The following is a 27,011-nucleotide window of genomic DNA, read 5'->3' as shown; positions in this document are numbered from 1 at the left end:
TAGAACGAAAACATCGTAAAGCAAAATTTAAAAGCCCATAGAAACGCATTAAAACCTGTTTAATGCGTTCCTATGGGCTTGAAACGGTCCAGCGAAGATCCTCCATAGCACAGCCATTTTCACTGCCCGTGCAGCGAGGAATTCGTCCCAGAAAAGAGTGGGGAGCCATTTTATTTACCCAGCTGCCATTTTGAAACCGCCGATCAGCTGTAGGAAAATCGTCATTTTGCGAGAATCGGTTCCCGAAGCAGGGAACCGATCATCGCAAAGCGAAATTCCCCCATAGGAAACATTGTTTTCCGATCGCTTTTGCGATTGCAAAAACTTCGTCATAATGCGATTTCGTCGTAAAACGGAGCGCTCGTCTTGCGAGGCACCACTGTATAAGGCACTTTGGAATCAGGAATGTACGTAGGTATGCATTTGTATGAGCCAAGTACTGTCAGCCACAGGATCATAAGCCATTCCTAGTTTTTAACCAAGTCATGGCATGCTCTCAAATCTTTATGCCTTCTCTCAAAGCAAGGCATCTCCAAGCAATCGAGATTTGATCACACGTTCAAACAGGGTTTCCCCCCCCCCCCGTGACATCTATAGATTCTAGCTTAGAATTCTAGCAGTGGTCTTATACTCTATTTCTGACCTAATCCTAGTCCTATTACTTTGTATATCTTAAAGTCAATATTGGCTGGATTCCTGGTGGCACAGCTATGATAATACAAGGCTGATTGTGTCATCAGCTAGTCTTCTATCTTTAAGTTTTCCTTTCCCCCACCCCCGGGTTCCAAGGCTCCCTAGGACTCCCTTTTGACCTATAGTGGCTATTTTTGTATATGAAATGCCCCCTCCACCCTGAGGCCCTTAAATCCTTTCACAGGTCAAAAGGGAACCATATGGAGCCTTTCCAACAGGATTCTTGCCACTGTAAAACAACTTTGCTTTATGGGCTATGAGGGGAAGATGTGGAAAATATTAATGCATACCAAATGGCTATTTACCATAATTGTAACTTATGGAAAGATTCATGGGTTTTGAAAACGTTGAACACACTGTTAATAGGACTTTCTAGATATTTGTATCTATGTAGTTTATACATACATTTATATATGCATGCAGCCTTTTACAGACTACAGAAAGCTTCTGATCTACATGGAGAGAAGTTACTATTACAGTTCAGAAGCTAGACAGTGCATATTTGCATGATTCTCAATATAGACCACACCCAGTTTATACTGTCTTCAGTAAAAGGATGTAGGTCACATGAAAATTAGTTAAGGGATATGTGATACCATAAGTTTAATACCTTCTGTTTCTGGACTATGAACAGACTTGGGAGGAATATAGGTTAACTCGAAACTGTTGCCTGCAAATGGAAGACTGCTAGAAGAAATGCAGCATATTAAGCTGATTGCCCAGATGCCAATACTGAGCCCTCAAACCCGCCTCCTCACAGTGAATATGGTAGTACTACATTTCAAACTCTGTTTTAATATAATTATGACACTTAGAACAGGCACACTGAGGATACTTTGTGGCTGTGCTGGAGCCTGCCTGAAAGAGTACTTTCTTCAGGCCGAACAAGAGAAATGGACATAACGTCACCCATGTGAAGTTATGAGATGGCTGTGGTAACTTTGGAGTCCAATGGATAACTGGTGTGGGTTGAGCTGTCACTTATAATTGGAACTGTGCTTCTCCTTCTCCAAGGGTGTCTTCTTGCAGCAAATGGCAACAGCTCCGGCTCCTTTGCTGCCTGGGCTACTCATCACTACACAAGTATTGTCCACTGAATAGGACCCAAGCATGTTTGGACCATGCGATTGGGCATTGCAGCCTGTCAGTGTCCAGCCATCATCACAGGTCACCATTACCTGCAAAGAAGGAGATAAGGAGGTTATTCAACATTAACAAAGAGCAGCACTTCAAATAAGAGAGAATGTGTGGTCTTACCACAGTGGCTCCCAATCTTGGGTAAACTTGGACTGCAACTCCCAGAAACTTCAGCCAGCACAGCTAGTGGTGAAGGCTTCTAGGAGTTGCAGTCCAAGAACACCTGAGTTACCCGAGGTTAGGAACCACTAGTCTACCAGATTTCATTAGACTCAAAACACCCCAACCAGGTGGCCAGTGGTCACTATTGGTGGGAATTGTTGACCATAATTAGTTGTTCAGTGGTTCACTACTGCTGGCTTGCAATTGTATTTTTTGCAATCTCCCTGCCCAGAATATCTCCACTTCCAATAACCCTCTATTGCTCAACTCTTTGAGAGACGTAGAAGAATAAAGTCTTGACTTTGTCTTACACAACATTTGCACAGGTATAGTAACTAGGGTGCCAATCTACAGGAATCAGCAGTACAAAAACCATTCTAGAAGCATCAGTAGGAGGACAGGCTCCAGGAAGAAGTTGGAGTTGGAAGTTGGGCAGAGTTTGAAAAGAGAGTTGAGCAAGTCCATGCATTGCGGTTCACAACTATGTATCTCTGGAAACAGAAACCCAGTTTGGGAGCAACAACTTGCCCCCCCCCCCACGAACTGAGTACTCATTTAACAACCTCAGAAGCATGGAAGCCTGGGAGTCAACATTGACCCAGCTACCTGCACCTGTTAGGATTGAACTCAGGTCATGGGCAAAAAAAGCTTGACTGCAGTACTGCAGTTTAACCACCATGCTATGGGGCTCTTTTCGCATCATCTCAATACAGTAATAGGAAATTACAATAGCCAAACCAACAGCACAGACAAGGAAACCTGTAGCCCTCCAAATGTTGCACTAAAAGTGTCAACCACTCTGTCCAGCGGGGGCTGTTGAGAGTCTACGCAATCCAGAAAGCCATAGCTTGCATGATCCTGCTTTAAAACCACCAGGGAAGAAAATGAAACTTTTTAAGGATAACATGACAGTGATAAACACAGAGAAACCTATTAGGTAGAATGAATTCTGAAGATGGCTTTGTTTTGTATTAGCCACAGAACACAAGGTACTCAATCTATTTTTTTGCACTTTCTGTACCAGCACACACCTGGAAATAAGCACCAACAATCATGTGACAGCAGGATACACACCATATCCACGAGTGGAGCAGGTCCCATGTCTTGCCACTCAGTCCTTCAAGTACCATGGAGAAAATTAGGTTAGTATCTAAGTCTCGTCACTACCCTGCGCTTCATCTTTTATCATTATTATTGTTACTCCCATTAGGATTCTCCTCAGTCCCATGGCAAATTTGGTGACCTGTATTCTCAGTGACTTAACTAAGGCCAAAAAAAAGTGACAGATGATCAGTTTACAAAACAGAGGAACTTCTGAAAATTTGCCCTGTTAGATGCTTCTAGCCTGCAAAACAGAGGCAGGGATTCCAAAATCCTTTAAAGTCAACACTTGACTTTGGATTAGGTTATCACAAATCAACTAGAATGATGTCCCCACATACCTTTGCTGTGGACTCCAGAGGAGAGTATTCCTGGACCTTGCATTCAATGCTGGGTGCATGGCAACAGAAAGCATGCACAGCTGCATCTGCTTGGCCAATGCAATGGTCATGGTTGCGTTCTGTCCTGAGTATTGGTCTGACGTGGATCTTGAAACCTCCAGCCGCAGAATAAGAGCTGCAACCTGTCAATTTAGATCGTATGCTCAGTGGCATTTTAAAAAAATACACAGAAGCCAAAATACAAAGATTTTTTAAAAAAATCCTCTATCACCTTCCTGTTTCTGTTTGTTTGCTAGTGCAACTGTAGGGTCAAAAATTAGATGAGGGAATGCAAAAAGCTGCTGGAATCTCCCAACACTGCAGCATCTATGTATTCCTTCTCTTTAGGTCTTCATCTTCAGGATGGCTCTTTCCTTTCCTCCCTTACAGATGCCGTTACTACGTAACACATTGGCCGGGGGCTCTTGGGTTTGTGCAATGTGTGCTGAAGACTGAGTAAATAGGCACAAGTGTTCAGGAGGAGCCTCGTGGTGCAGTGGTACTGCAGTAAGGCAGCTAAAACTCTGCTCACAACCTGGATTCAATCCCAAGTAGCCAATTCGAAACTCATTCAGCCTTCCATCCTTCCAAGATTGGTAAATTGAGTACCTGGCTTGATGAAGGGGGGCAGAAGGAGGTAATGTGTAGTCTGCGTAAGTAAATTGTAAACTGCCACAAGGCTACTTTAAGCACTAGGGGACAGTGTAGAGGAAAATGCTTTTGCTTTTGGCTCACTGACGGCACTTAGAAAAGATAGATGTCAAGCACTTGGTTTTAAATCGAAGTATACAACAGCCAGCCAGGAAATGCAAAAACTGTGTGTGCAATTTCCCTTATGCATACAGTATTTTGCAGTGTGACTCTGTAAAGGGTTTTTTTTAGATCCTTTTAGGTCCACATGACTGGAGCAATCCATTCATTCCTGCTTTTGAAAAGTGGAAGCAACGTAAGAAACATTCGTCTGAATTCCATGAGAATACCCAGGTAAATAATTCAAGGATGGTAGCCTCAAACTACTACCTCAACATACATGAAATCAGTGAAAGAGACAACTACATCCACTGGTTGCACAACAGTCTGAAATAATAGATGGAAAATCCCATTCCAGTCCCTACCGTTGAATGCTGATGGGGACTGTGCCTACTGACTGCACATCACACTACAAGTGTGCATCCAACTTGTACAAAACAAGTCTTAAGTACTTTATGCATATAAAACCAGAACAATACACTTTGCACAAACCATTCAACACACAAATTCTGATACTGCACAGGAAACTGTTTTCATGTGCAGGTCCTGGAAACACGCACTGCTTCCAAGTACCCCAGTGATAGCGGTCTTCACCTACCTGTCAAAACAGAGCTGTCTTCACTGCAGTGGGCACTTTGTCGTGCTGCTCCCTCTGCAGGCTGAGAGTGGGCATGAACCTGGCAGTCAGCTTTGGGCCAAATGCAACACCGAGCAATGGCATAGACACCATGCCCCCCAAATCTGTTATGAGCCAAGCACTCTTTCCTGCCTCCGTGATCCTGGCATTAAGAAAGCACACCAATGAGATACAAGAAATGCCAGCAAACCCCACCTCGTTGAAATGAATGCCTGAATCCAAACCCAACAATGAAGGAAGGCTGCCACCAAGGAACATCACCTCAATACGCTCGCCTCGCCATTTGCCGTTCTTTGACAAGCTCGAGCAGCTGAACATTTCTTCATTGCTGTTGCAGTGGGCAATGGCTACGGCAGAACTAGTTGATCCAGACAAGGAAGACCAGACAGAGCGACAGTACAGTTGTTCATCTGAAACAGAGCGGCCCAAAATCCTCTTTTATCTCTCAAAATACTCCCTTTACGACTCCTTGTAGGTTCCTGGTACACCTGAAGGGCCTATAACTGCAAGAGAGTCAGGGCAGGGAACAATCTGGAAACCAGCAGGAAGCTGAGCAGCAATTATGATGGTTCAGAGGAAGAAAGCAAAGCTTGGAAAAGTTACTGAGCGCTAGGGGATTCTGGGAGTTGTTAATCAAAAAGTAACTTCTCCAAACCGGGGGGGGGGGGGCAGGAAGCTACATATCCATTGCCTAATTGGAAGCTTTATGATGACATATGGTTTTGAGATTTTTTTTATTTCATCAGGGGAGTTGTACTTCAATTTCAGACATCTAAATGCGGTTCACCAGGAACCAAAGGCCTAACCAGGAAGGTGTTGTGGCTTAGCTATGCCTAACTCCACCCAACCTTCTTGTTCCTGGTGCAGGGAAGGGGGCTTTCTTTCTGAACAGAAAGTAGAAGGAGAAGCTAACCCTCAAAGACCTCCTGTTTAGACCTTTGGTGTCTGTAAGGTGTGTGTAAGTCAAGTAGAACTCCCAGAATGGGAAACTGTGGGATATGTAATCCAAGAAATCAAAAAATCCCATCTCTAATGGCATACCAAATCTTTTCTTAAAGCACAAAGCCAAAAACTACCTGAGAACCAGAAACACTCACCTGCGACAAGTTTCGAGGGAAGCCCAGCCACTCTGTTTGGGGTTAACAGCCTCTGTCCTTCAGGAAACCAAGCCTCATTCATAAGGTTTTTGATTGAGAAGTGTATAAGCCTCTGCCTCAGCTCCGAGATGGACAGTGTGGGGTTGGTGTTTAGAACCATGGCTGCAATACCTAAGGGCAACAGATGAATCCGCGCTATATTACTTGGCAAGAGCCTGGATCTGGCGGGAGGGGCAAAAAGCTGTAGTTTTCATATATCACAATGGCATGTCATTTCCAGAAAAATTAATCAAGCATGCCATATTACAGACGGCAACCTGTTCCACACATGTACATGCACAGCAGCCTGTGCTGTGTGCACAGATCTTTGACTCTATCTGCAGTGCTACTAATAATCATGGTTGGTGACCAGACCCCACCAGCACCCTATGCCCTCTTCTTCTTTCCAAACAGTTGCTCAGCTGGATTTTCTAACTTCTGTTAAAGCAGAAGTAGCCAACATGTGGACCTTGACCAGCCCACTAGAAGGGCTTTTCAAAATATGTGGAAAAATAGCGGAGTTAATTAAGATCTCCATTCCGCCATCCTTGTCCAGGACAAGCATAATTCTGCTTATTCAAGATGACATGTAAGCCACTTGAACCCCACTTTGCACCAGAAAGGTGGCATATAAATGTAATAAATCAGTGATAAATAAATAAATATCTTTCATACCATTTAATTTTTATAAGTCAATTTCACCTGAGAGAGATTTGTGGTGTATGCTTAAATTCCCTCCCACTGATATCTATGAGACTGAGAGATAAGTGCTTAACTTCAGCTGGATTTGCCTGTAGTGTGTTGCCTATAGAGGCTAAATTAACATAATGGTGTCCGATGCTTCATGCAAACGTCTACAACATCTTTAAGTTACTCAGTATTATTTATTTACTGGATCTACAACCTACTCTTTTGCCACAAGAAATGGGACTCAAGGCCGTTCAAAGAAAGATAGTTAAAACTCAAAACTATTCACATGTCAAAACACAATTTAAAAGGCTTCCTTAGAAGTGATAAAGAAAATATAATACCCGCTTGCATTTTCAGTAATTAATCTTAAACCACTTTGAAACTGATTTAAACCTATCCAAAGGAAAAGGATTATGTGTTAACACCACACGCTGCAGGACATAAGGTATGGATCCTTAGGTTTATAACAGAGCTGGACAATCCTTACCTTAATGGGTAGCAAGACAGGCCAATTCCTGTAAGGGAGAATCAGGGATCATGAATTCTTCACCCCATACATCTGACCACTTCAGCCAGGAGCTTTGGGGCATCTTTCCATCAGAGAGGATGTCTGTTTCCACCCACCACTCATTTGGAGGCACACATGCAAGTGCAAAACTTCATGCAAGTGCAAAACTTCAGAAGGAAATTCAATGAGGTCCAGTGGGATTTACAGATAAGTGTGTGCAGGACTGTAGTTTCAACTCATCAACAATTTGCTGCTGATGCAAGGGCTCTTGATATGCTCACCCATAGAACTGCCTTGGCCTAAGCAGCTGCCACATTCACTTCAGTGAATGGAACAGCCAATTTCTCCATGGAAGTGACTGAGCAGCTCCTGTTCTATCAGGGGAACCAGGAATAATCCCTTATTCTTCTGCAGTCTGCTCTCCTCTTAACCAAAGATCTTGTTTCTGCTAATACTTCTGAATATGAATGATTCAACTACATGGAGCTCTTATCCTCCAGCATATCCTGTTGCTTAATTTGATGGACTCCTTCTGCATAAATAAGTAACCTTCCCCAACCCCTTCAAGTGTGTTTTTTAAAAGATCTATATTCTACAATTACAACCGGCACCCTTCAGGATGTGTATTAGTAGGGAAATGTGTCAGCAGCAGTTAACTCTGAACTGCTTCCAGCCTCAGGCCCTGTCGCCTGCAAGCGCACAGTTATCAGACTGCAGCAATGCTCTGTCATTCCCAGCTGTTTCATCAAGGCATAAAGATGCAGATGCACGAAGCCACCAAATGAGGTTGGAGTGGTGAGGAAAACCTCCCTTGGGACTCCATTCCTGTCTTCATAGAAGGGAGCTACCCCTGAATGCATTAACTCCAATTTCTGCTCAGTTTCAGGTAAGCATTTAACAGGTTATATCCCAAAACTCTAGCCCAGTTCTACCCTAGCCCAGCAAACTATGAAAGGTCAAAGCCAAGAGAAAGCTTTAGAGTAGAGATGGAGGTTGTCATATTCGTATACGAATACAAATACGCCCGCACAGGTGGCGATAACGAGGGTCCAGCCCCATGGGGCCGGGCGGTCCATTCACAATTCTGCCGCTGCCGCGACCTCCATGGGGCCTTCCGATGGCTCCGGAGATCGTGATTGGCTCGCCACTCCTGGGAGGAGACGGGATGACAAGCCTCTCTGCCAGGTCAAAGAGTGGCTCACAGATCGCGATCCCCGGAGCCACTGGAAAGCTCTGCGGAATTCATGGCACCGGCAGAATTGTGAGTGTCTGCATCCAAGGAGACCTCTCTGAGCAGGTTCTATCCAAGCTCCACAATCTGACAGGTGAGCACATGGCCTGCTGTAGGACCCTGAACTCAAAGGCAGCCTGAGCCAAGGCAAATGTGTCCATTTTGTAAGGCCTAACAATTAGTTTGTAACTGAAGGGGACAAAGTCGCCCAGGCCTCTGCTTTGCAGGCTTCTGCTGGAGTGGAGAAAACGGCAGGTGGGGAGGCAGCTCTGGTGGGATGTGCGGTGATGTGTCTGAGTTTAGGAAGGCCCTGTTATCTCATGGGCGGTGAAGACCACAGGCCTTTCCCCACAGGGCAAATGTGGGCATAGAATTTATTTATTTATCTATTTATTTATTTTATTTTCTTTTATTTTATTTTATTTTATTTAGCTTATGTGTTGCCCGCACTTCCCAAAGGTCTCGGGGCAGCTTGCAGCAATTTAACTACAGTAAAAAAAGATAAAACAATTAAAATATGCACTTGATGTAAATTGTGAGAGCACATCTAACAACACCCTAGTGAAAAGGTATGGTGGATGACCTTACACCATACCTTTTCCCTAGGGAGTGAGAATGAGGGAGAAAAGGAGAGAAGCACTAAGTCCATGGAAAAGGGAATGGGTCTTTGGGGGGGGGGGGGAAAGAAAGAACAAGCCCAGCGGCAACTCTGTCAAAGACGCACCTGCTGGGAAGAACAGACAGATGGGATGTGGCAGCCACTGAAAAGGCCACTTTTAAGGTAAGCATCCTGAAGTGTACCACCTGAACAGATTCAAAAGCCAGTTTTCTGAGGGGGTTAAACACTCTACGTAGCTTCCAGGAAGGGAACTGGTAAACTATGGGTGGACCATACAAAATTAAGTGAAGACAAATCTATTTCTAGGTATGTTTTCATGGACTACAACCCACTTCTTCAGACACAATCGTTCTACGTCTGAACCACAGCCTGCCATTCACAACCATGATTTCCAGCCAGCACATCCCATCATTGACCTACTGCTCCTCTTTATCAAGCTGCCGCAACATGAAAACATAGAACTGAAAGACAATCTACAACTGAACAAACTCGTAAATAACTGGCGGTACAATGAGCAACAGAACAGCCCAATTAGTAAGTATGTTTTGTTCAATCTGGGGGACTGCTCTTCATGAGATTAAGAGAATAACTTTCATCCATAAGAACCTAAGGCTCAAAACAACTAACTCACTGACATGTAGAGGAATCATATATGCCACTGGTAGGGCCCACATACATTCTCCACAGTAATTAGGTGGGAGCTGAGCATTTTGTCTGCACTCTTCTGCAAGATGTACTGGAACCTTTTACCTGCTACGTGTGCAGCTGCTTGAGATGTCCCACTCTGTGATGTGAAGCAGGTGCTGCAGTCACTAGAGGCACCAATGATATCCTCTCCAGGAGCAAACACATCCACGCAACGGCCAAAGTTGGTTCCTAAGATCCCCATGGAGGCCGGTTGGTCCTGGACGTTGGTGGCTCCCACTGTGATAACCTGTAAGGACACCAAACCCGTCTGTCAGCAATGAAGACAGCAAATACAAAACCAGAGCCTTGGGGGCAATCTTGTGATCCATGTACAAAACACTATTCAAAGGCAAGGAAAATCAAAACCAGAGCATTTCCAGCAGAAGGCTGTCCGGTCACGGTTTCTCCATCAGAGAGGAACTCGCCGATGACCTGGGGAGAAGCAGAGATCCACAACAAAAACATGCCTTCTGAGCATTCTGGTGGTGTGAAAAGGGCTCAACATGTCGTAACCAGATGTGTATTTGCATAGTTCTTCCAGGCTGGTAACCATAAGCAGGCCACACATGGAGCTCCTCACTGCACAAACAGCCCTTCTCCCACATCACCAAAGGATGCAAGCATCAAGGAACCATTTCTGTCTCAATAGCTCCTCTGAATAGCTCTGCACCGCCCCTCCAGACAACCACACGTCCTTCCATTCAACTGAGGACAGACGAGCAACTCTCAGGCGACTGGCAGTGGACAATGTGACGGCGGTTCCACTGACAAATGCTACTCTTGAAGCAATAAGAACATATCTGGAAGGAAGCTGGAACTTTCTCAGAGGCACTACAGATCATTTCCTCACTCTTTTCCTATGCCTGAATTAAGCTGAAGAACATCTAAGCTGCTACATACCTCTGGTTCTGATGCTGGAGAATAAAGGCAAGCGTCATCCTTATAGTTGCCTGCCGCGGCGATTATCACCACTCCCATCTGCACCATCAGGCGACAGGCTGTGTTCAGAATACGGCTATAGCCTCCAGCCAGTGGGAGCAAAACAACCAGAGGATTGTAGGGCTGGGCAGCCAAGGTCTTTTTGATGAACTCCAGTCCTGTTATGTAAAGGAAAGCAGACAACAGGGTATGTTGCACCTTATGCAGAAGTGCAATGCAGTATCTTTCACAGTGTGTGAAATCCAAGGTGAAGAAATGGAACAGAAGAGCATATATATACTTTTACAAAACAAGGGAGGCTTTTCTACATGTATCTCTATTATTAAGGAATGAAACAGAGGAAACCACCATAATTTGGAAACAACAACTGAAATTAAGGTTCACTTAATACAGGCACTCCTGGAAGAGACTGATGCCCTTGATTCATTCCAGTCTGAGTTCTGGCCGTATTACGGCACAGAGATGGCACTGGTCACCCTGCAAGATGACCTTCTGAGGGAAACCAACAGGGGCAAAATGTGCCTGCTGGTCCTCCTCAATCTCTCAGCAGCCTTTGATACCATGGACCTCAGTATCCTCCTGAGTTGGGGATCGGTGGCCTGCCTTTGTTCTGGCTCCAATTCTTCCTAAGAGGATTGTCCTCAGAGAGTGCAAGCTCAGGGTGATGATGTCCACCCCTTGGACTCTTAATTGTGGAGTCCCACAGGGGTTGATCATCTGCCCATTGCTGTTTAATATCTATATGAGATGCCTGGGGAAGGTCTTCAGGAGTTTTGGAGTTTCATGTCATCAATATGCACATGACATCCAGCTCTCTCTCTCTCTCTCTCTCATTTTTTTCTGCAGTGGATGCTGTCCCGCCCCTTGTACTGTGTTTTCTAGGCCAGGGGTTCACAACCCCCGGTCCACAGACTGGTGCCAGTCCGTGGCCTTGCCCCTCCCCCACGCATGGACCCCACCTCCTCACCGGGTCCGCGGTTCAGAAAAGGTTGGGGACCACTGTTCTAGACAACCTGTTTCCCTCTAGTGCAGGGCAAAATGCTACACTGTCATCAGCCTCGTACTAAGATTAAAGGATGACCCATAAATTTCTAGTTGTGAAACAAAATGTGCGACAGACACACGGCAAATTGAAAAACACTGCAGTTGCTGTTGCAGTATTTCACTGTAGGATTTTGCCCAACAGTTCAATATGACACCCAAACAGGCTGTTGCCATGGCAATGCCCACGTGTTACACCCTATATCATTATTTGCAAGTCTGTTGGCTCCTTGAATCACACTGTTTTAATGAGTAACCCGGGAAGCTGGTCTCCAAAAAGGTTCTGTTGCCTTCTGTTGGCAGAATCAGAAAGGGCACCGTCCCTCCAGGTGGAAGAGAATTCCAATATAAACATTATAGATCCAGAGAGCTAGGAGCCACTATCCGATATTTGGTTGTTGCCCGATTTCTTACAATTCCAGCTCATAAAGGAGATACAGTATTCTGAACATGCATCAGCTACGTGTAAACAGTTATTACAGCATTCAACACCAGACTTTTTGACTCTTTCTTCCCAAACTGTTTCGATGTTCTCCACTACCACCACCTTGTTGGTGGATCAACAATACCAAGAGTCTTGCTAGGTTTTTCTACGCTGTGCTCCAGGGTTGAGCTTTGCCATGGCAACCACTGCTGCTACTCACCAATCAGAGTGCCACTCACAGTGCCCTTCCCCTGGCAGTTAAGCACGCGGAGGCTGTGAACGCTGGCTCCTTTCGCTACACCGGCATCCCTCCCACTCACAACTCCAGCCATGTGCGTCCCATGGCTGTCACACTTGCTGGCCTACCAGAAAGCATAAATACATTATTTCCCTCCTACAGGCACACAAAACAATAACCATCCATGGTATCACTATATCCGTCTCCCAGGAGCTCTCCAATGAGTCCATGGAGGGTAAGCTGAGAGTTTGATTAATTTTCAATAGTAAAGGTAAAGTTTCCCCTTGAAATTTAGTCCAGTCGTGTCCGACTCTAGGGCACAGTGCTCATCCCCGTTTCCAAGCCATAGAGTCAGCGTTTGTCCGAAGACAATTTCCATGGTTATGTGGCCAGTGTGACTAATATGGAACACTGTTACCTTCCCACTGAGGTGCTACCTATTTATCTACTCACATTTTTACATGCTTTCGAACTGCAAGGTTGGCAGGAGCTGGGACAAGCGACGGGAGCTTACTCCATCGTGTGGATTCGATCTTACAACTGCTGGTCTTCTGACCTTGCAGCACAGAGGCTTCTGCGGTTTAACCCACAGAGCCACCACGGCCCCAATTTTGAATAGGAGTTGCAAAATGTGTGTAAAGTAAATATGAACTAAGGGATGGCCAAATTGGAATGGGCAGGACTAGGTTAAATAGAGCTGCTTAAGGCAGGTTAAGGTCAGATAGAAGTACGTATGTGGTGTGATCTGTGTATACAGGTCAGAAAACCACATCTAAACAACTGTGTTTAGCATGATCAAGATCTTCTTTCACTTTAAAAGGCAAAGCCACTTTGGTTCAATCCCAGTTATCACATGCACAGGAATGAAACCAAAACAGAGCAATCCTACCTGCACCTAAAAACAGTAGCTCCCTAACAGGGACTAAGAAAGGTGTAGTTAAGAACGCTCTGGGGCCAGGCTGCTTCCCTCTAGCAGTGACATTGTCTGATCCCTGACAAAAGAAGCAGCCCAGACCATCCCCACAGTGGACACTTGGGAGGGCACCCTCAAAGTTTTAAATGTATTTTTGTAAAAGTACATTCTACCATAAAATATTTTTAATACTCTTTCGTGAAAGTACATTCTTAGGCATCAAAATTGGGCAAAGAAATTTGGGGAGGTAACAGATTTAGTTTGAAATATGTTATCCTTCGACTCCAGTCACAATGGCTTTAGGCCAGGGGTGAGAAACCATTCTTGCATGGGGGTGCAGGAAGGGATCTCTGGGTGTTTTCAGGAATAAACTTAAAACCTGGCTATTTGGGCAGGCTTTCCCTCCTGCCATTTCTTAATTTCTTATACTTTCACCACTTTGGATCTATATGGTTTTTTGTTTTGTTTTGTTTTGTTTTATTGTTTTTAAACTTGTAAACCAACCAGAGTAAACCTTTGGTCTAGATGGGCCGGATGGAAATCCAATAAATAAAATGAAATAAATAAATATTCCAGGCCCAAGCCCCATGCAACAATGGAGCTCCCACAAATGTCCCACAGCCGACTGCTGTAAAAGAGGAAGGCCACAGCCAACAGCATCAAGACTCTATCTGGGTGGAGTTTGCGCTTCTTCGTTTCATGCTAAGCTAGAAACTGAGCTTTGGTCCTCTTGCTCCTTCTCCACGCAACGGAGGAGCAGTGAAGCTGGCTGCTTTTAGCAAGCCCTTGCAGACACTGCTAAGTCCCAAGATCACAGCTCCCTCAGTGCCTGCAGCCAGTTTCACCTGCACTCCAAGAATACACAGGTTAATTCCAAGAATTCCTCATTCATGTCCCCCACTATCTGAGAAGGAAAAAAGATGAGCCTGCAGTTCCCAGCAACCCACCCCGGATGATGCAGTTTTGGTGCTGGAGGTTATGGCGTTCAGCATGGGCACAGCTTTCCATAATGCCTGCAGTCTATAATCCATGGGCCTAACCCAGTCACACTAGGAAATCTGCATAGAGCATCCATACTTGACACCAAATTTAGAACCTACCACCTAGCTGTTGGATGAGGGAGAGATAAAAACTTTCACCAAAAGAAAACAATGCCATCCTCTTGGAAAGAGGGAAGATTAAGGCTGCGGCTACATGGGTGCAGGCTGGTGCTGCCTAAATAGGGTCACCCAAGGTCAGGGCAAGGAGCAATAGGTCCTTTGGTGCAATCCTCACATCCAAATGACATACCAACCTCAAGGGACCCTGTTTAGTCTGATGTTCTCCATTGTCAATTTCCAGTATCGTAAAAAGTGGCTTAATAAATAAGCCAATGCGGAGAAAGAAGGGGAAGTAAAATTATTCATTGTTTTTGTCTCTGCTAAACCATCACTAAACAATCACTGAAATTAATTTTAAAAAAATCTTTGCCTCATTTGTAGTCCCAAATGAGAACATTTCATGCAGTCGTGGTTTTAATCGGCATTTCACACAAAGGCAAAGAAAACATTTTTTAGTTTAATGTACATCAGCAATGGTCCAGAAGACAAAAAAAAAATATTAATAATTTCATTTTCCCTGCCCCCATGCAGGGAAGTGTTTGTTTTTCTCATAATCTTAAGTGGCTCACTTATTAAACCACTGATAGTGGAAGGAGCCTTGACAGCTTAAGGCTCACTTCTTTGTCCATTACAAGCAATCACACATGCTGAAAACAGACCAAACTAAACTATCAGCACCAAAAAAGTAGAAGCCCCTGACTGGGGTTCAACAAGGTCCAGGTAGCGGCATTCTGGGGATGGATTTGCTCTAGCAATCAGGTCATCTGGTCACTGGAAAAAGGAGTGAAACCACCCACCCTCACATCACACCGAACAGCAGGACAAACATCCATCTGATCAAGTCCAAGTAAGGTCTCCAAGGATCACATCTGAACCCACATATCTAAGTCTTAGTTTCAGTTAAGAATTCACTCTGCTTCCCAAGTCACCAGATCAGCCAAAGGTCATTTGGTTTGGAGATGATGGGAATTGTATTCCAACACATCTAATGGGTGCCAGGTTGTGGAAGGTTGCACTAGACCAACATTGTGACACCCAGCACACATTTTAACAAACATGATTAGGAGAAAAAGGTTGGCCTGAAGATGCTCAACAGCCATGATGATAACTACAAGCCCAATGATGCATGATCACTAACACTATATATCTGGCAGACCTCTTTGCTATAGTCCAAAAATTTCAAAAATTACATATATTTAGTACTTAAAGCTCTAGTGGGATTTCTCCTTAGGAGCGAGTAAAATTTCCGATTTCATGACCACAAAATCTGACCTGATTTGGGGACTCTTCTGCTTTCCTGTATCATCTAGCATGATGAAGAATTCTGAAGAACTGCAGAATTTTGTAGCATCTTTGTTGATCCTAATAAATATGCTGCCCCACTCTGAATTTGGCATGTCCTCTCATAGTCCAGCATGATTATCTCTGGGTGTGTATGTGTGTTTATTTATAAAAGAAGACTAACAACCAGATCTTCAATGCTAACATACCTGTCTGTGGAAGCGAGTGCCATCCTCTTCTGGGACATTCTCAAAATCGGTCACAAACACTCTGCCCTCTATCTCCCGGTGGTTGCTCTGGATGCCAGTATCAAGCAAGTAAACTTCCACCAAGTTACCAGTATCTACAAAGAGGCAGTCAGTCAGTGATGCCAAGAGGAAATGTACACAAGGCTTCTACGGCAATGTTAAGAGCTTTCACCTTCCCAGCACTATTGCCAATATCTAAGGATGTTTGTCTTGCTTGAGCAACTGACAATGGGAACCGGTCCATACTTTTATGGGGAAATTGCCCAGCGAGCAACAGACCATGAAAGGAAAGACAGACTGGACATAAGATTTATTTCCCTTCTATCCTGTTGACAGAAGGCAGTGCCAGGTGAATTACCCTTTGTGCCCCCATGTCCAAAGGATGACACAAAAATTGTCCAATGTCAGAGGTGAGACTGCACATCCTCAACAGAAAGACATCTTCAGAGTTTGAGGGCAGCCTAGAACACACACTCTCTCTCTCTTCTCTCTCTCTCTCTCTCTCTCTCTCTTTCTCTGAACGGAGAGAGGCCAACAAGTTAGGTATCTTTTTATATATTAAGTCAAGGGGAGGCTGGATCAGGATCTTGGCACGAGGTGAAGATTCAGTCCCACCTGATGTAAACATGCCTGCTATTCACAAGGGGAAGACAATTCCCACTGGCATCAGAAGGCACTTCCATTCTGAAGCTCAGGTTCCCGTGAGTGAATGGAATGGAATTACTACAGCTAGGAACACAAGACAGGTAATAGGATTACAAACAACATGCACACACACACACCTTTCAGACTGGGGACATTCCCAACACCATAAATTCTGCTTCAGTTAAGTGCTTTCTTTTCTTTCTTTTTTTCATTCAGTGACAAAGACAGTCAAGAAAGAGATGTTTAAAAAGCAGGACACCACCAGTCCTGCAAAGGGCCGACAGTTATATTTCCCTTCCCAGCCATATCCTTAGAGCACTAAGTGCAGGGCCTGCCTGCCAAAACACACTTTACCAAAATAGTTCAGATTTTAGTGTTGTGCAAATGTATCTTTTAGAAAGGATTCCAAGACTGAAGCTGACTAGTATTAGCCAGTACATAAACACCATTAAATAAAGAAAAAGCCATTGAGACGAACACTTGTATCTTAGGCAAATAAACACTCTCCTGTGTGAGATGTTAATGCCTTTCATCTATCTGTTGTCTGCACTGAACTGTGTACTGGATAACCCAAGACTGCACTCACTGACCTCATTTCTTGAACAAGATGTCATTTGTAGTACCTCTGGTTTCAGGGCACCTTCACAGAGTCTTTGAAAAGGAGTAACTACTAACTGGACACCTTCCTGTATACGTAGGACAGACCTACCCACTGAGGGAAACTAAGCAACTGTACAGAGTGCCATATATAAAGGTACCTGCCTCGGCTATGCAAATATTTTGGAGAGGGAATAAATCCTGGCTGACAACTTAACTGGAAGACACACAGAGGTGATACAATTGGTTGGTGATTATTACGGGAATATAGTCCCAACATTCCAAGGGAAATTATTCTGAATGGCAAATCAGGCTGAAACAATGCTCTTGCATACTTAACTACTATGGAAACTTGAGTGACGAAAAATACAGTAAGCTCATATGGTTCAGGGACTCAGCTTTGATAATAAGTTGGATTCAGATTTAGTCAGTAAAACAGAGCCATGAAAAATAATGGGACTTATCTGAGTAGTAACAAACTTCGGTCCTATTGATTTCAGAAAATCTGTTCCAAGTATGTCTACATTTTGGGTAGAATTCATAAATTGCACCTGTGTGAGTTGTTAATGCCTTTCATCTATCTGTTGTTGGTGTGCCTTTCTATAGCTTTCAGGGCAATCCCAGCTTATTTTATATACAGAGTTTTATTGCTGACCCTCTAAATCTTTTGGAACATGTGAGCCAACATGCAAACAGCAGCTTACTGGGAGGAGTGTATTCATTAGATTTGGCCTCTGCAGGGACAATTCGGCCGAGGTTCCAGGGAATGCTCTGAGCAAACAAATAGGAGTCTTCCTCTATGTAATCCACATGCGGCAGCTTCAAAGCCTGAGGGAAAGGATGTCAGAGGAAAGTTTGTTTAAACAAGCCAGTTTTTATTGCAATTACAATACAAATAATTAATAACTGAATGACATGAAGTCAATGCTGACTTATGACAGTCCTCTGTAAGGTTTTCTAGGCAGTGAATACTCAGAAGTGGTTTACCATTCCCTTCTTCTAGAGACGCCCTGGGACTAAGCGGCTTGCCCAGAGCCACACAGTCTGGCTCTTCTCCCTGGTGGCACAGTGGGGAATGGAATTCCCAGCCTCTGGTTCTCCTGCCAGATACCTAAACCACTGAGCTACCCATCCCTCTAGGATACCCAATGTAGTGTAGTGGATAAAGTAATGTACTAGGACTCAGAAGACTTGGGTTCGATTCCCCAACTCTGCCATGGAAATTTATGGGGGTGGAGACAGGCTGGTAAAATCACTCACTTACCTAGAAAACTATATTAGGGTTACCGTAAGTCGGTTCTGACCTGATGGCACATAACAACAATACAAATATCAAATGCCATCTTATATTTCAGATTGCTGCATATATTAAGCCAGAAAAATGTCTTTGCCCCAAAGGGTGCAAACATCATAGGAAGACTGACCAACAGCAAAGGCCCCTTGTAATCACTATCTGTTATGTATCTGTTCTGAAACATAAGCACAAAGCCATTAGCAAGTGCTTTTATTACATTTGGTGTAATAAAACGATCATCAGAACATTGTCTCAGTTAGCTGTCCACACCAGCCTTTCCCTGCCTCGTGCCCCCCACCAGGTATGTTGGACTACAACACCCATAATATCAAGATACCATGTTGTTTAGGGATGATAAGAACCGTACACCAGCATACATGGAAAGGCACCACCTGTGGGAAGGAAAGTTGACACCACTGGTCTTCAACTAATGGCTCAAGACTTACCACTGGGCTATAATTGGACCTCAAACAGACTGTATGACCAGTACTACTTGTGTCACAATATAACATGAAAAAACAGGGTCCCCAAAGGAATGTTTGGTCTAAAGCAGGTCCCAGGCCTTACAGACTGACATGGTTCTTAAGGTCTATGGCAGAGTCTTTTCTCCCCTTTGCTTAGAGATCTGGACCTCAAAACTTGTGGGCACAAAATACAGGCATATCCTGAAGCAACCAATGGTCTAGGAGTACATAACTGTTTTATATTACAAAAAATGTGAGGGTACATAGGGAAGCAAATCATAAAAGTACAATTATAATATGCCAGTGCAAGGGTATAAACCCGGGAGAAATCCAAAAGCACAGCTTTCCTCCAACTGAAAATTGTGAGGCAGGAATCCTGGAGAAAATGTACCTTGTTTTGATTCCCTTCTCTAGTCTCGGCACTTCAAATGCAACTATTTTGTGGTATGAGCCATGCGGCAAGGTTCTGAATCTCCATAAAACACCCACAGACTTAACGGGTCAAGGAACAATAATGGTAACAATGAACTGGCTTTGTCTAAAATCTCCACTCCAGTTGTCTGAAGCTACCCTGTTCTACCCTGGTGAAAAAGCCCCTCCTTGTACTGCTATTTCCTTCTGAAAAAATACCACCACTTAGAAAATTGCTTTTAATTTCTCCCTGCTACTCTTTTAAATTGAATAATTTACTGAAGTTACCTATTACAATGTATTTTTAAAAGTAGCTCAATGTGTTGTTCATTGCTTTGTTACCCTGTGTTGTTTCCTTCTTCAAATGTTTAAAAACTTAGCTAGACAACAGTGCTGGTTCTGCAAATAAAGTAACTATGTTTGTATTTGTTACATTTATTTTGGAATGTGATATTCACAAGGGGCGGGGAAGGTAACAAGTAACACGTCTTGCATCATTTCTGTCAGTGCTTCCTTCTGGGAAGGAGAGACACTGCCCTTAGTTATCACTGGCAGAAATCTAACCATGAGGTGGAGTGACAATCTCCTGCGAGTAAAATAATGCTTTAAAATTAAGCCGGTTTCTAATGCAGAGGGATTTGTGTGTTCTCCCACAAACACTTTCCCATCCAAACTGATTACAACTGGACAGAGCTGTACCTAGGCTCTCCGACCCACCAAAATCACAGTAGGGAAATTAGAATGGGGAAAAGAAGCTTGAGGGGTTGAGGAATGGAAGAGAAGATGATGTGGTATTTGAGGGCAAAAAAGGGAACTGATGAGGAAAAGGTGTGAAAGATGATAAAAGAAGATACTGGCATGGGCAGAAATGAAAAAGAAGGTAAGGTGGATTGAAGATGAAAATAAGGAATGCAGTGTTTTTGCCTATCTGAACAACCTTTAAAGTAAACCATCAATGAATGTCCAAAAAGCCCACACCATTCTCCCTTAGCAAAAGATCCCACTAGACTGTACTTAATGGCTGAAATCTAGTAGTAAATTACAACTAGATAAGGCCTACTGAATCAGTGGAATTTACAAAGGTGTTGGTTCACCAAATCTCCACTGATTCAATGAGCCTGCTTTAACTGAAACTTCCTACTGGACTTCAATCAATGAAAACCAAGTTCCAAATTCTGAAACTGAATCTCAAAGATGGTACCATACAGGGAGAAGGCTTTGCCCTGAACCTGGAAAACTTCATTTTTGCAACTACAACTTTTAGACTCCCTCAATGAACAATAGCTATGCTGGCTGGAAGATCCTGGGAACTACATTCTTCCCCCTTCAAAATCTTTTTAAGGTCTGCTCAAATACTTCACACGTCATAAGTCTACTTTTTAATAATAACTGTGTGCTGTCAAGCCAATTCTGACTTACACCAATCCTTTTCAGGGTTTTCTAGGTAGAGAGTACTCAGAAGTGGTTTACCATTCCCTTCTGGGGGTAGCCTGGGACTATGAAGCTTGCCCAAGGCCACACAAGCTGGCTCTTCTCTCTGGAGGCACAGAGGGGAACTGAATTTCCAACCTCTGGCTCCACAGCCAGATACCTAACTCACTCACTGAGCTATCTAACCAGCTAGGCTACTTCTTACTGGTCCTCAATGTAGTTTTGTTTAAAAAATATGTTTATTGCTAGTCTGTTGCACTGCATGCTGTTGTTTTTTTAAAACATAACCATTCAAAGACTTGAGGAGGGGATGGAAAATGTTAGTACCTGTAGAAAGAAAAGCTTACCATATGCAGAACATCACTGCTCATCTTCACCAAAAAGCCCTGGAACAGGTCCTCAAAAATATGTAGGATTTTTGTCAGGTAGCCATGTTTGGCTGCTCTGGCCTGCAGGCGTTTGGCAGTACGTGATGTATGTGATTTCAGGGTTTCCTCTTTGAGCACAACAATGTAATGTCCAGGCAAGCGCCAGGCATCCTATGGGTTTAAGCAGAAACAGTATGGGCAGAAGCACCGATTGAGCTCTATAGCAATGCATGAATGACTCCCTGACATGATTCTTTCCCCTGAGTAAGATTCTGGTAGCTTTACAGCTATGACCTAGGCGCAACTAGGCTCTGAACCGTACGCAGGGCCAACAGGATAGTGGAGCCAAAAATCACACTGCCAGGACTTTCAGATCAACAGGAACAACTGCTGCCCCCTCAGCCCTGCCTCTTTCCTCTGAGTTTAGCTGCAATCCGTGCACACACGCACATGCAGACACACACACACACACACACACCAGCAGTTGGGGTTGGGATGGGTTCTCTCAGCAACCTCAGGTTGACATGACCTACCTCTGCTACAATGCACCAATGAACTGAGGTGCTTAATCTTTTCCACACATTTTCCCATTTGAAATATTTCTTGCTGCCCCCTTCTCCACTTGCAGCAGCTTTCTCACTGGCAGGATCTAGACAGGATTCGTGGTCACATAGATACACACCTGCTCAATGCCCTGCTTGTTATCATAATCTGAATGGGACTTTCTAACAGATTGCTTCCAATTGTGCCACTTACCCTCCAAGAGGCAGCTAGATTGTCGTTCTGTTTATCTAAGAAAAGTCAGTGACGCAAAAGCGAGAAAGAGAAGCCAGAAAGACTGAGACACAAATCATGCTGAATGTGTTTTGGTCTTCCCGTTCTGCTTTCCACAACTAGGGATCGCTCCTCTAGATGTGGGAGATTTCAATTCTTGTCATCTTCAGCCATTGGCTTCTCTTCAGAGTATCCCATCATACTTTTCTCACACTAATCTCATCCGCTTTGGCCCCAAATCTTTTCTAGTAATCTCCGCTTGGACAGGCATATTCAGAAGACATCACTTTACACTATATATATTTTAAAAACATGTCTCTGTTTTGTTTTCAGGATATATATATATATCTATCCAAAACAAAATAGAGACACCTCCTCCTTTCTGAGGAATCTGCACAAAGATCTAGAAATCCTGACACTGCCCACTTATGTCAGCGACTCACTGAATGCATTGGCCATATGGCCTAATGGACGCTGCGCACACACGGGATCCAGCCTTGTATTGCACCTTTGGATGCATGGGAAGCATACTTAGAAAAAGACAGTGGAGTTTTGTCTCAATGTAGGACTGGCAGGTCAGCTATGTAAAAGACATGCCAGTCCTACACTCATTCTTTCTAAGGGCACGTGGACTTGTGGACATGGGATGCCCACTATAAATGCTTCCAGTCAGCATGAAAGCGCAGGCATGCCCTGATGAGAATGCACCAAAAAAAATAAAAAGGAATGTAAAATGCCTTGGTGTATCAACTCTGCACTCCTAACCCTCCTCCATTCTTCCCGGATGTCAAGTCCTTAGCCCTCTGCAGAAAACAAAACAAGCCGTTTCTCAATGAAAGGCTCCAGCAGAATAATCTCCACACAGAATTCAGGAGCACTATCTTTTTTTTTTCCTCTCCCTTTCAACAGAGAAGTGAAGTAAACGCAAAATGCTACAGGTGTAGACTTGAAGTCTTCACGTCTTTTGCATGACTAATTTCTCTCCAAATTTCCCAAGCTGAATGTTTTAAAAATCTAGACGATTACTGTTCCACAGAGCAGAATAATAAGACTTAATACAGCAGGCACAAGAAATTCAGATGGAGGGGAAGGTGTGAGATCTGGCACCAGAGTGGCTATTCCCAGTGCAACAAGAAGACTCTGAAATATCAATCAACACTTACACAACCGGAAAACTCTTCAGAATTAGCTTCTCAAGACATTTTGCAGCCTGAGTGGAAGTACAAAATGTCCATGCCCTATAGAGAAGTAACTGCTGGTTAAATTTTATTTCACCCTCAGTGAGAAGATCATGCCCCTCCCCCACTAAGGCTGAGGGCAAGAATGTGGTTTAAGGGGGGTGGGGGAGAGCTGTGCAGTACACACAGATGTGCCCTCCCAAAGGGGCCTCGGAGGGAAAGATGAGAAGGGGGAAGGGGGATGCCACTGGTAGAAACCCCCCCACCCCACCCCACCACCATCTGCTAAGGCAGTTGCTTCTCGCGGAGGGGGGAGTGTCTCCAGAAGGCAGCAGAAATCCCAAGGCATGGGACATCGCTGCCCTCAAGAGAGGAAAGCATTGTCCAAATAACAGAGGGAAGGGTGCTGTGCCCACACAGCGAGAAGGCTTCAGGGCTTCAGTGGTGACAGGAAAGGCCCCTCCCCTGAGACGGTGTGGTATGCCAGGGAGCGCTACCTTGGAACAAGCCAAGCCCACTGCAAGGAAGAGAGTGCCCTCAGGCATGTGCAGAGAGAGGGAGAGAGATTATCTGCTTCACGAGTCAGCAAAGGCAGCAACCATTTCACACTTGAACTCCCAACTTATTCGCTAATGCCAAGGCAGAGGGCCAGAGTGAGCCTGGCGCCTCTCCCTCAGGAAGGCGGCTTCCTACACACAAGGACTGGGCCACCCGGCCACCCACAAAGGCCAGTCGAATGATGGACGGGGGGGTCTTTTGTTCTGTTTTTTTTTTCACCCAGCCGCCCACAGGGTCGGCCTCTCTCGTCAGGCGTCCCAGTGCACAGGTTTTGTAAATATTACAGTATTAGTCTTCCAAAGCACCGGGTTTCTCTTGTTTGGGGGTCTCCATACATTCCCGGTGCTTAAGTTCCCAGGGCAGCCGAAGGTCACGGGATCCCTTGCCTCGGTTTCAGGGCCGGCGAAGCTGCAGCGGTTCCTCACCCCACCTGCCTGGCAGGAGCTCCTCGACCACTAAATCAACCCCCGGGCAGCGTGAAAAGCCACTCCTTTCCTAGACCCAGGTCGAGTTCACACATGCCCCGTTAATAGACCCTTGTCCAGCAGGCCGAGGCAAGGAGGCAGTCACGAAAGCAACAAAACCAGGGAGCTGGACAGGGGGACAGACTGCCTTTGTCTTCAGCGTGGAAAGGATTGTCCCTCTCGAATTGACCTCCTCAGCCACACTAGACGCTGTTCCAAGTCCTCCATTCAGAGCACGTTACCATAAGAGACTGAAGGATGCCTAACTAACCTCGCCTCGCTAGCCAACCAGCAGTATCGTAGGGCGAAGGAAGAAAAGCTAAAAGCGCCTAAATCGTCCCGATTTGCACCCCCACCCCCACCCGCCTCCCCGACGCCCACGGCTAGGGGGTCCCTCCTATCTGCTCCCCACTCGCCCTTCCTCCGCTGGTCACCTTATTGCTCCGATAGAAAGCGGCAGGTCCGCTTCGGTATCTCGCCAGATCCGTCTGGTTCTCCTCCTCGAAGGAGAAGGGGAGGATCGGGTCGTCGTCGTCGTCCGGCTCATAGGAATCGCTGGCGACCGGCGGGAGCCAGGCGAGCGCGCCGAGGAGAAGGGCGAGCAGCAGCGGCGGCAAAGCGGGCGAGCAGCGGCAGCTTCGCATCGCCTCGCCAGAGAAACCCGCCTCGAGTCAAACGCCGGGAAGATCTGCCGGTTCGAGAGCAGCGAGGAAGGGGCGCCGGGAGGCACCGCACACCCCCGCCGGCCTTAGCAAGTCCCGGATTTAGCAAAGCCCCTCGGAGGGCGAGCGCCGCAGCCTTGAACCCGGCGCAGCCGCCCGCAGCGCGACCCAAGCCTAGAACCCGTCGGGGCGACTTTCCCCCCTTTGGCGAGCGCGCAATGTCGGAGCGGACCGAAGGAGAAAGGCGCGTTCGAGCTGGCGCCACAGTTGCTGAGGATTAGCGAATGGGGAATCGTACATCCCAGCGCTGGGAGAGTGTGTGTGTGTGTGTGTGTGTGTGACGGGAGAGCGGGCGCGCGGAGGCACATTCGCACACACAACACCCCCACACACACACACACACGCAGCTTCCCCTTTCCCTCCGCCCCCTTCTTTACATGTCCATGTGCTCTTCTAAATTTATAGGGCGTGGATGTTGCCAGATCACGCCACTATTATCCCATCGGACCATCCTATCTTGTTAAACATTAATTGGAGTTTTTCCCATTCTTGGAGAACAAGTTTCTGCCCCTTTTGGCTTGCCTGGCGTCATATTACACGGGCAATTTTTGCTTCTGGGGAGGGCTTTCGCCTCCCTAGCCCAGGCCAGGGAGATGCCTATACACGAGGTCTGAGCATGATTGGAGGACTGGGCCTCAAGGCGCTCGGGTGGGGTGAGGGCTGGGGAGAGCAGATGCATGGAAGGAATTCCAGAGGAAAGGCACGCTTGTAATATACACCTCATGTTTTGGGGGGGCGGGGCGGGGTGTGTTGGAAAGCTTTGGGAGAGACAGAAAGTCCAAATATATTTCCTTTCTGCGGAGTAGGTCTGAGGATAGTGTTAGTTCTAGCCTAGGTATTTAGCAAATATTTGACACTTCGACTGAGCAGCCCCCAGCTTTTTGCTGCCTGAGGCAAGGCTAAGCAGGATGCGTCTTCCCTCTTTGTTCCATCTACAGACGCTCACTAGACTACCAGTGAACTCTTACTTGGATACTGGTGTTGAATTCCACAGCAGTAGAAGGGATCAGGACAGGCTGCATGGCCCAAAGGGAAGCCACACACCTTTTAAGAAGAACCACCCAGACATTGTCACCATTCCTGCCTTGGGGTTTTGACTCACCCTGCCCAATGGTGGGATCAGCCCTGCACTGAGAAAGCCATTTATCTACTGTGGCACAGAGTTTAGAAGATTTTCTGTTTGGACTTCCAGGCAACATGGGAGATGCTGAGAGCTGAAGCCCAAAGAGGTAACTTTTCCGGACTCTACTTGGGCAGGCGGTGAGAAGTGACTCAGTCATGCTAGCCATAGTCCTTTTAGCTGGAGATTAAACCTACAACGCGATGTCTACAAAACCAGAATAGACCCAGTCAACTCTGGGTCTATTCTGTACGTCTTCACATGCTTTTTTTTTAATTTAACCATAGAATTTGCCCTCATTACATCATATGGTGATAGCTTTAAAGGGGAATGAAATAAGTTGATGAAAGATAAGCCCATCAGTGCTTGCTGTTAATGAGGATATAGTATCAACACAATCATACTGTCCAGATCAAGGGAACTAATACTACTCTTCTACAGTATTCTGCTGTGGTTAGACTTCACTGGGTTCGGTTCTGGGCACCATGGTTTAAGAAGGTCTTCTTGAGAGTAAGAGTAATTTGACAGTGGAATGGTCTGTCTCAGAGGGTGGTGGAGTCGCCTTCATTGGAGATTTTATCAGCCGGCATGGATGCACTGATTTCTTCCTTCCATGGGGAGTTGGACTCAGCGACTGTTGGGAATCCCCTCCAGCTCTGCCATGATTATATTATGGTTCTGTGCTACTTCAAAAGTCAGAGGCAACTTGCCTCCAGATCAACTGACACAGAAGTGAGGGGGGTGCAATGGACCTCATGTCCTGCTTGTGAGCCTCCCATAGGCATCCGGTTGACCACTGTGGGGAGCCAAGCTTGTTGCGTGGCATTCACTATCTGTGTCCACTTCTTGGGTAATTCCCCCCCATTAGATCTTCAAAAGCATCACCTGAAGATCCCCCAGGAAGCCATTCACATCTGTTATCCTTATGAGACAAGCTACTGCGGTAATCATAGGGACACTGGAAAACCAAGACAATTTTCTAGCATGAGATCACCCCGGCTAGCTCTGAAGAGGAGAGTGATGGGCAGAAGGAGGGACAGTACAACAGAATTCCCCCCTTTTGCCCCTAA

The 27,011-nt window shown here is 45.4% G+C and overlaps 1 protein-coding gene across 2 annotated transcripts; it reads right to left on the bottom strand.

Moving 5' to 3' along the window:
* Positions 1 to 1,468: 1,468 nt before the first annotated feature.
* PCSK9 (proprotein convertase subtilisin/kexin type 9) lies at positions 1,469 to 24,876 on the bottom strand. 2 transcript variants are annotated; one of them, XM_078392912.1, is made up of 12 exons: positions 24,534 to 24,876; positions 21,105 to 21,296; positions 17,862 to 17,985; positions 15,877 to 16,010; positions 12,356 to 12,497; positions 10,632 to 10,828; positions 9,795 to 9,978; positions 5,958 to 6,128; positions 5,056 to 5,270; positions 4,822 to 5,002; positions 3,435 to 3,616; positions 1,469 to 1,871 (listed from the first exon to the last, which is right to left on the bottom strand). In XM_078392912.1, exons 1-12 carry the CDS (start codon positions 24,741 to 24,743, stop codon positions 1,671 to 1,673), a joined length of 2,133 nt encoding a protein of 710 aa, XP_078249038.1. In that variant the 5' UTR covers positions 24,744 to 24,876; the 3' UTR covers positions 1,469 to 1,670. The 2 variants fall into 2 exon arrangements, with proteins under 2 accessions (XP_078249038.1, XP_072853765.2); XM_072997664.2 differs by having other exon boundaries at positions 5,122 to 5,270.
* Between the last annotated feature and the right edge of the window lie 2,135 nt (positions 24,877 to 27,011).

Source organism: Pogona vitticeps, chromosome 4 (assembly GCF_051106095.1).
Source record: "Pogona vitticeps strain Pit_001003342236 chromosome 4, PviZW2.1, whole genome shotgun sequence".
NCBI classification, from domain to species: domain Eukaryota; kingdom Metazoa; phylum Chordata; class Lepidosauria; order Squamata; family Agamidae; genus Pogona; species Pogona vitticeps.
The sequence above is the reverse complement of the archived record's forward strand: the minus strand, read 5'-3'. Positions and strand labels throughout refer to the sequence as shown.

Coding starts and splice junctions, on each gene's coding strand:
- PCSK9 (XM_078392912.1), bottom strand. CDS start 24,743: ATGCGAAGCTGCCGCTGCTCGCCCGCTTTGCCGCCGCTGCTGCTCGCC. Junction 16,011..17,861: donor TAATGAATACACTCCTCCCA/GTAAGCTGCTGT, acceptor GCCTCTTTGTAG/ATACTGGTAACTTGGTGGAA. Junction 6,129..9,794: donor AGCAGCTGCACACGTAGCAG/GTAAAAGGTTCC, acceptor TGTTGCCCTTAG/GTATTGCAGCCATGGTTCTA.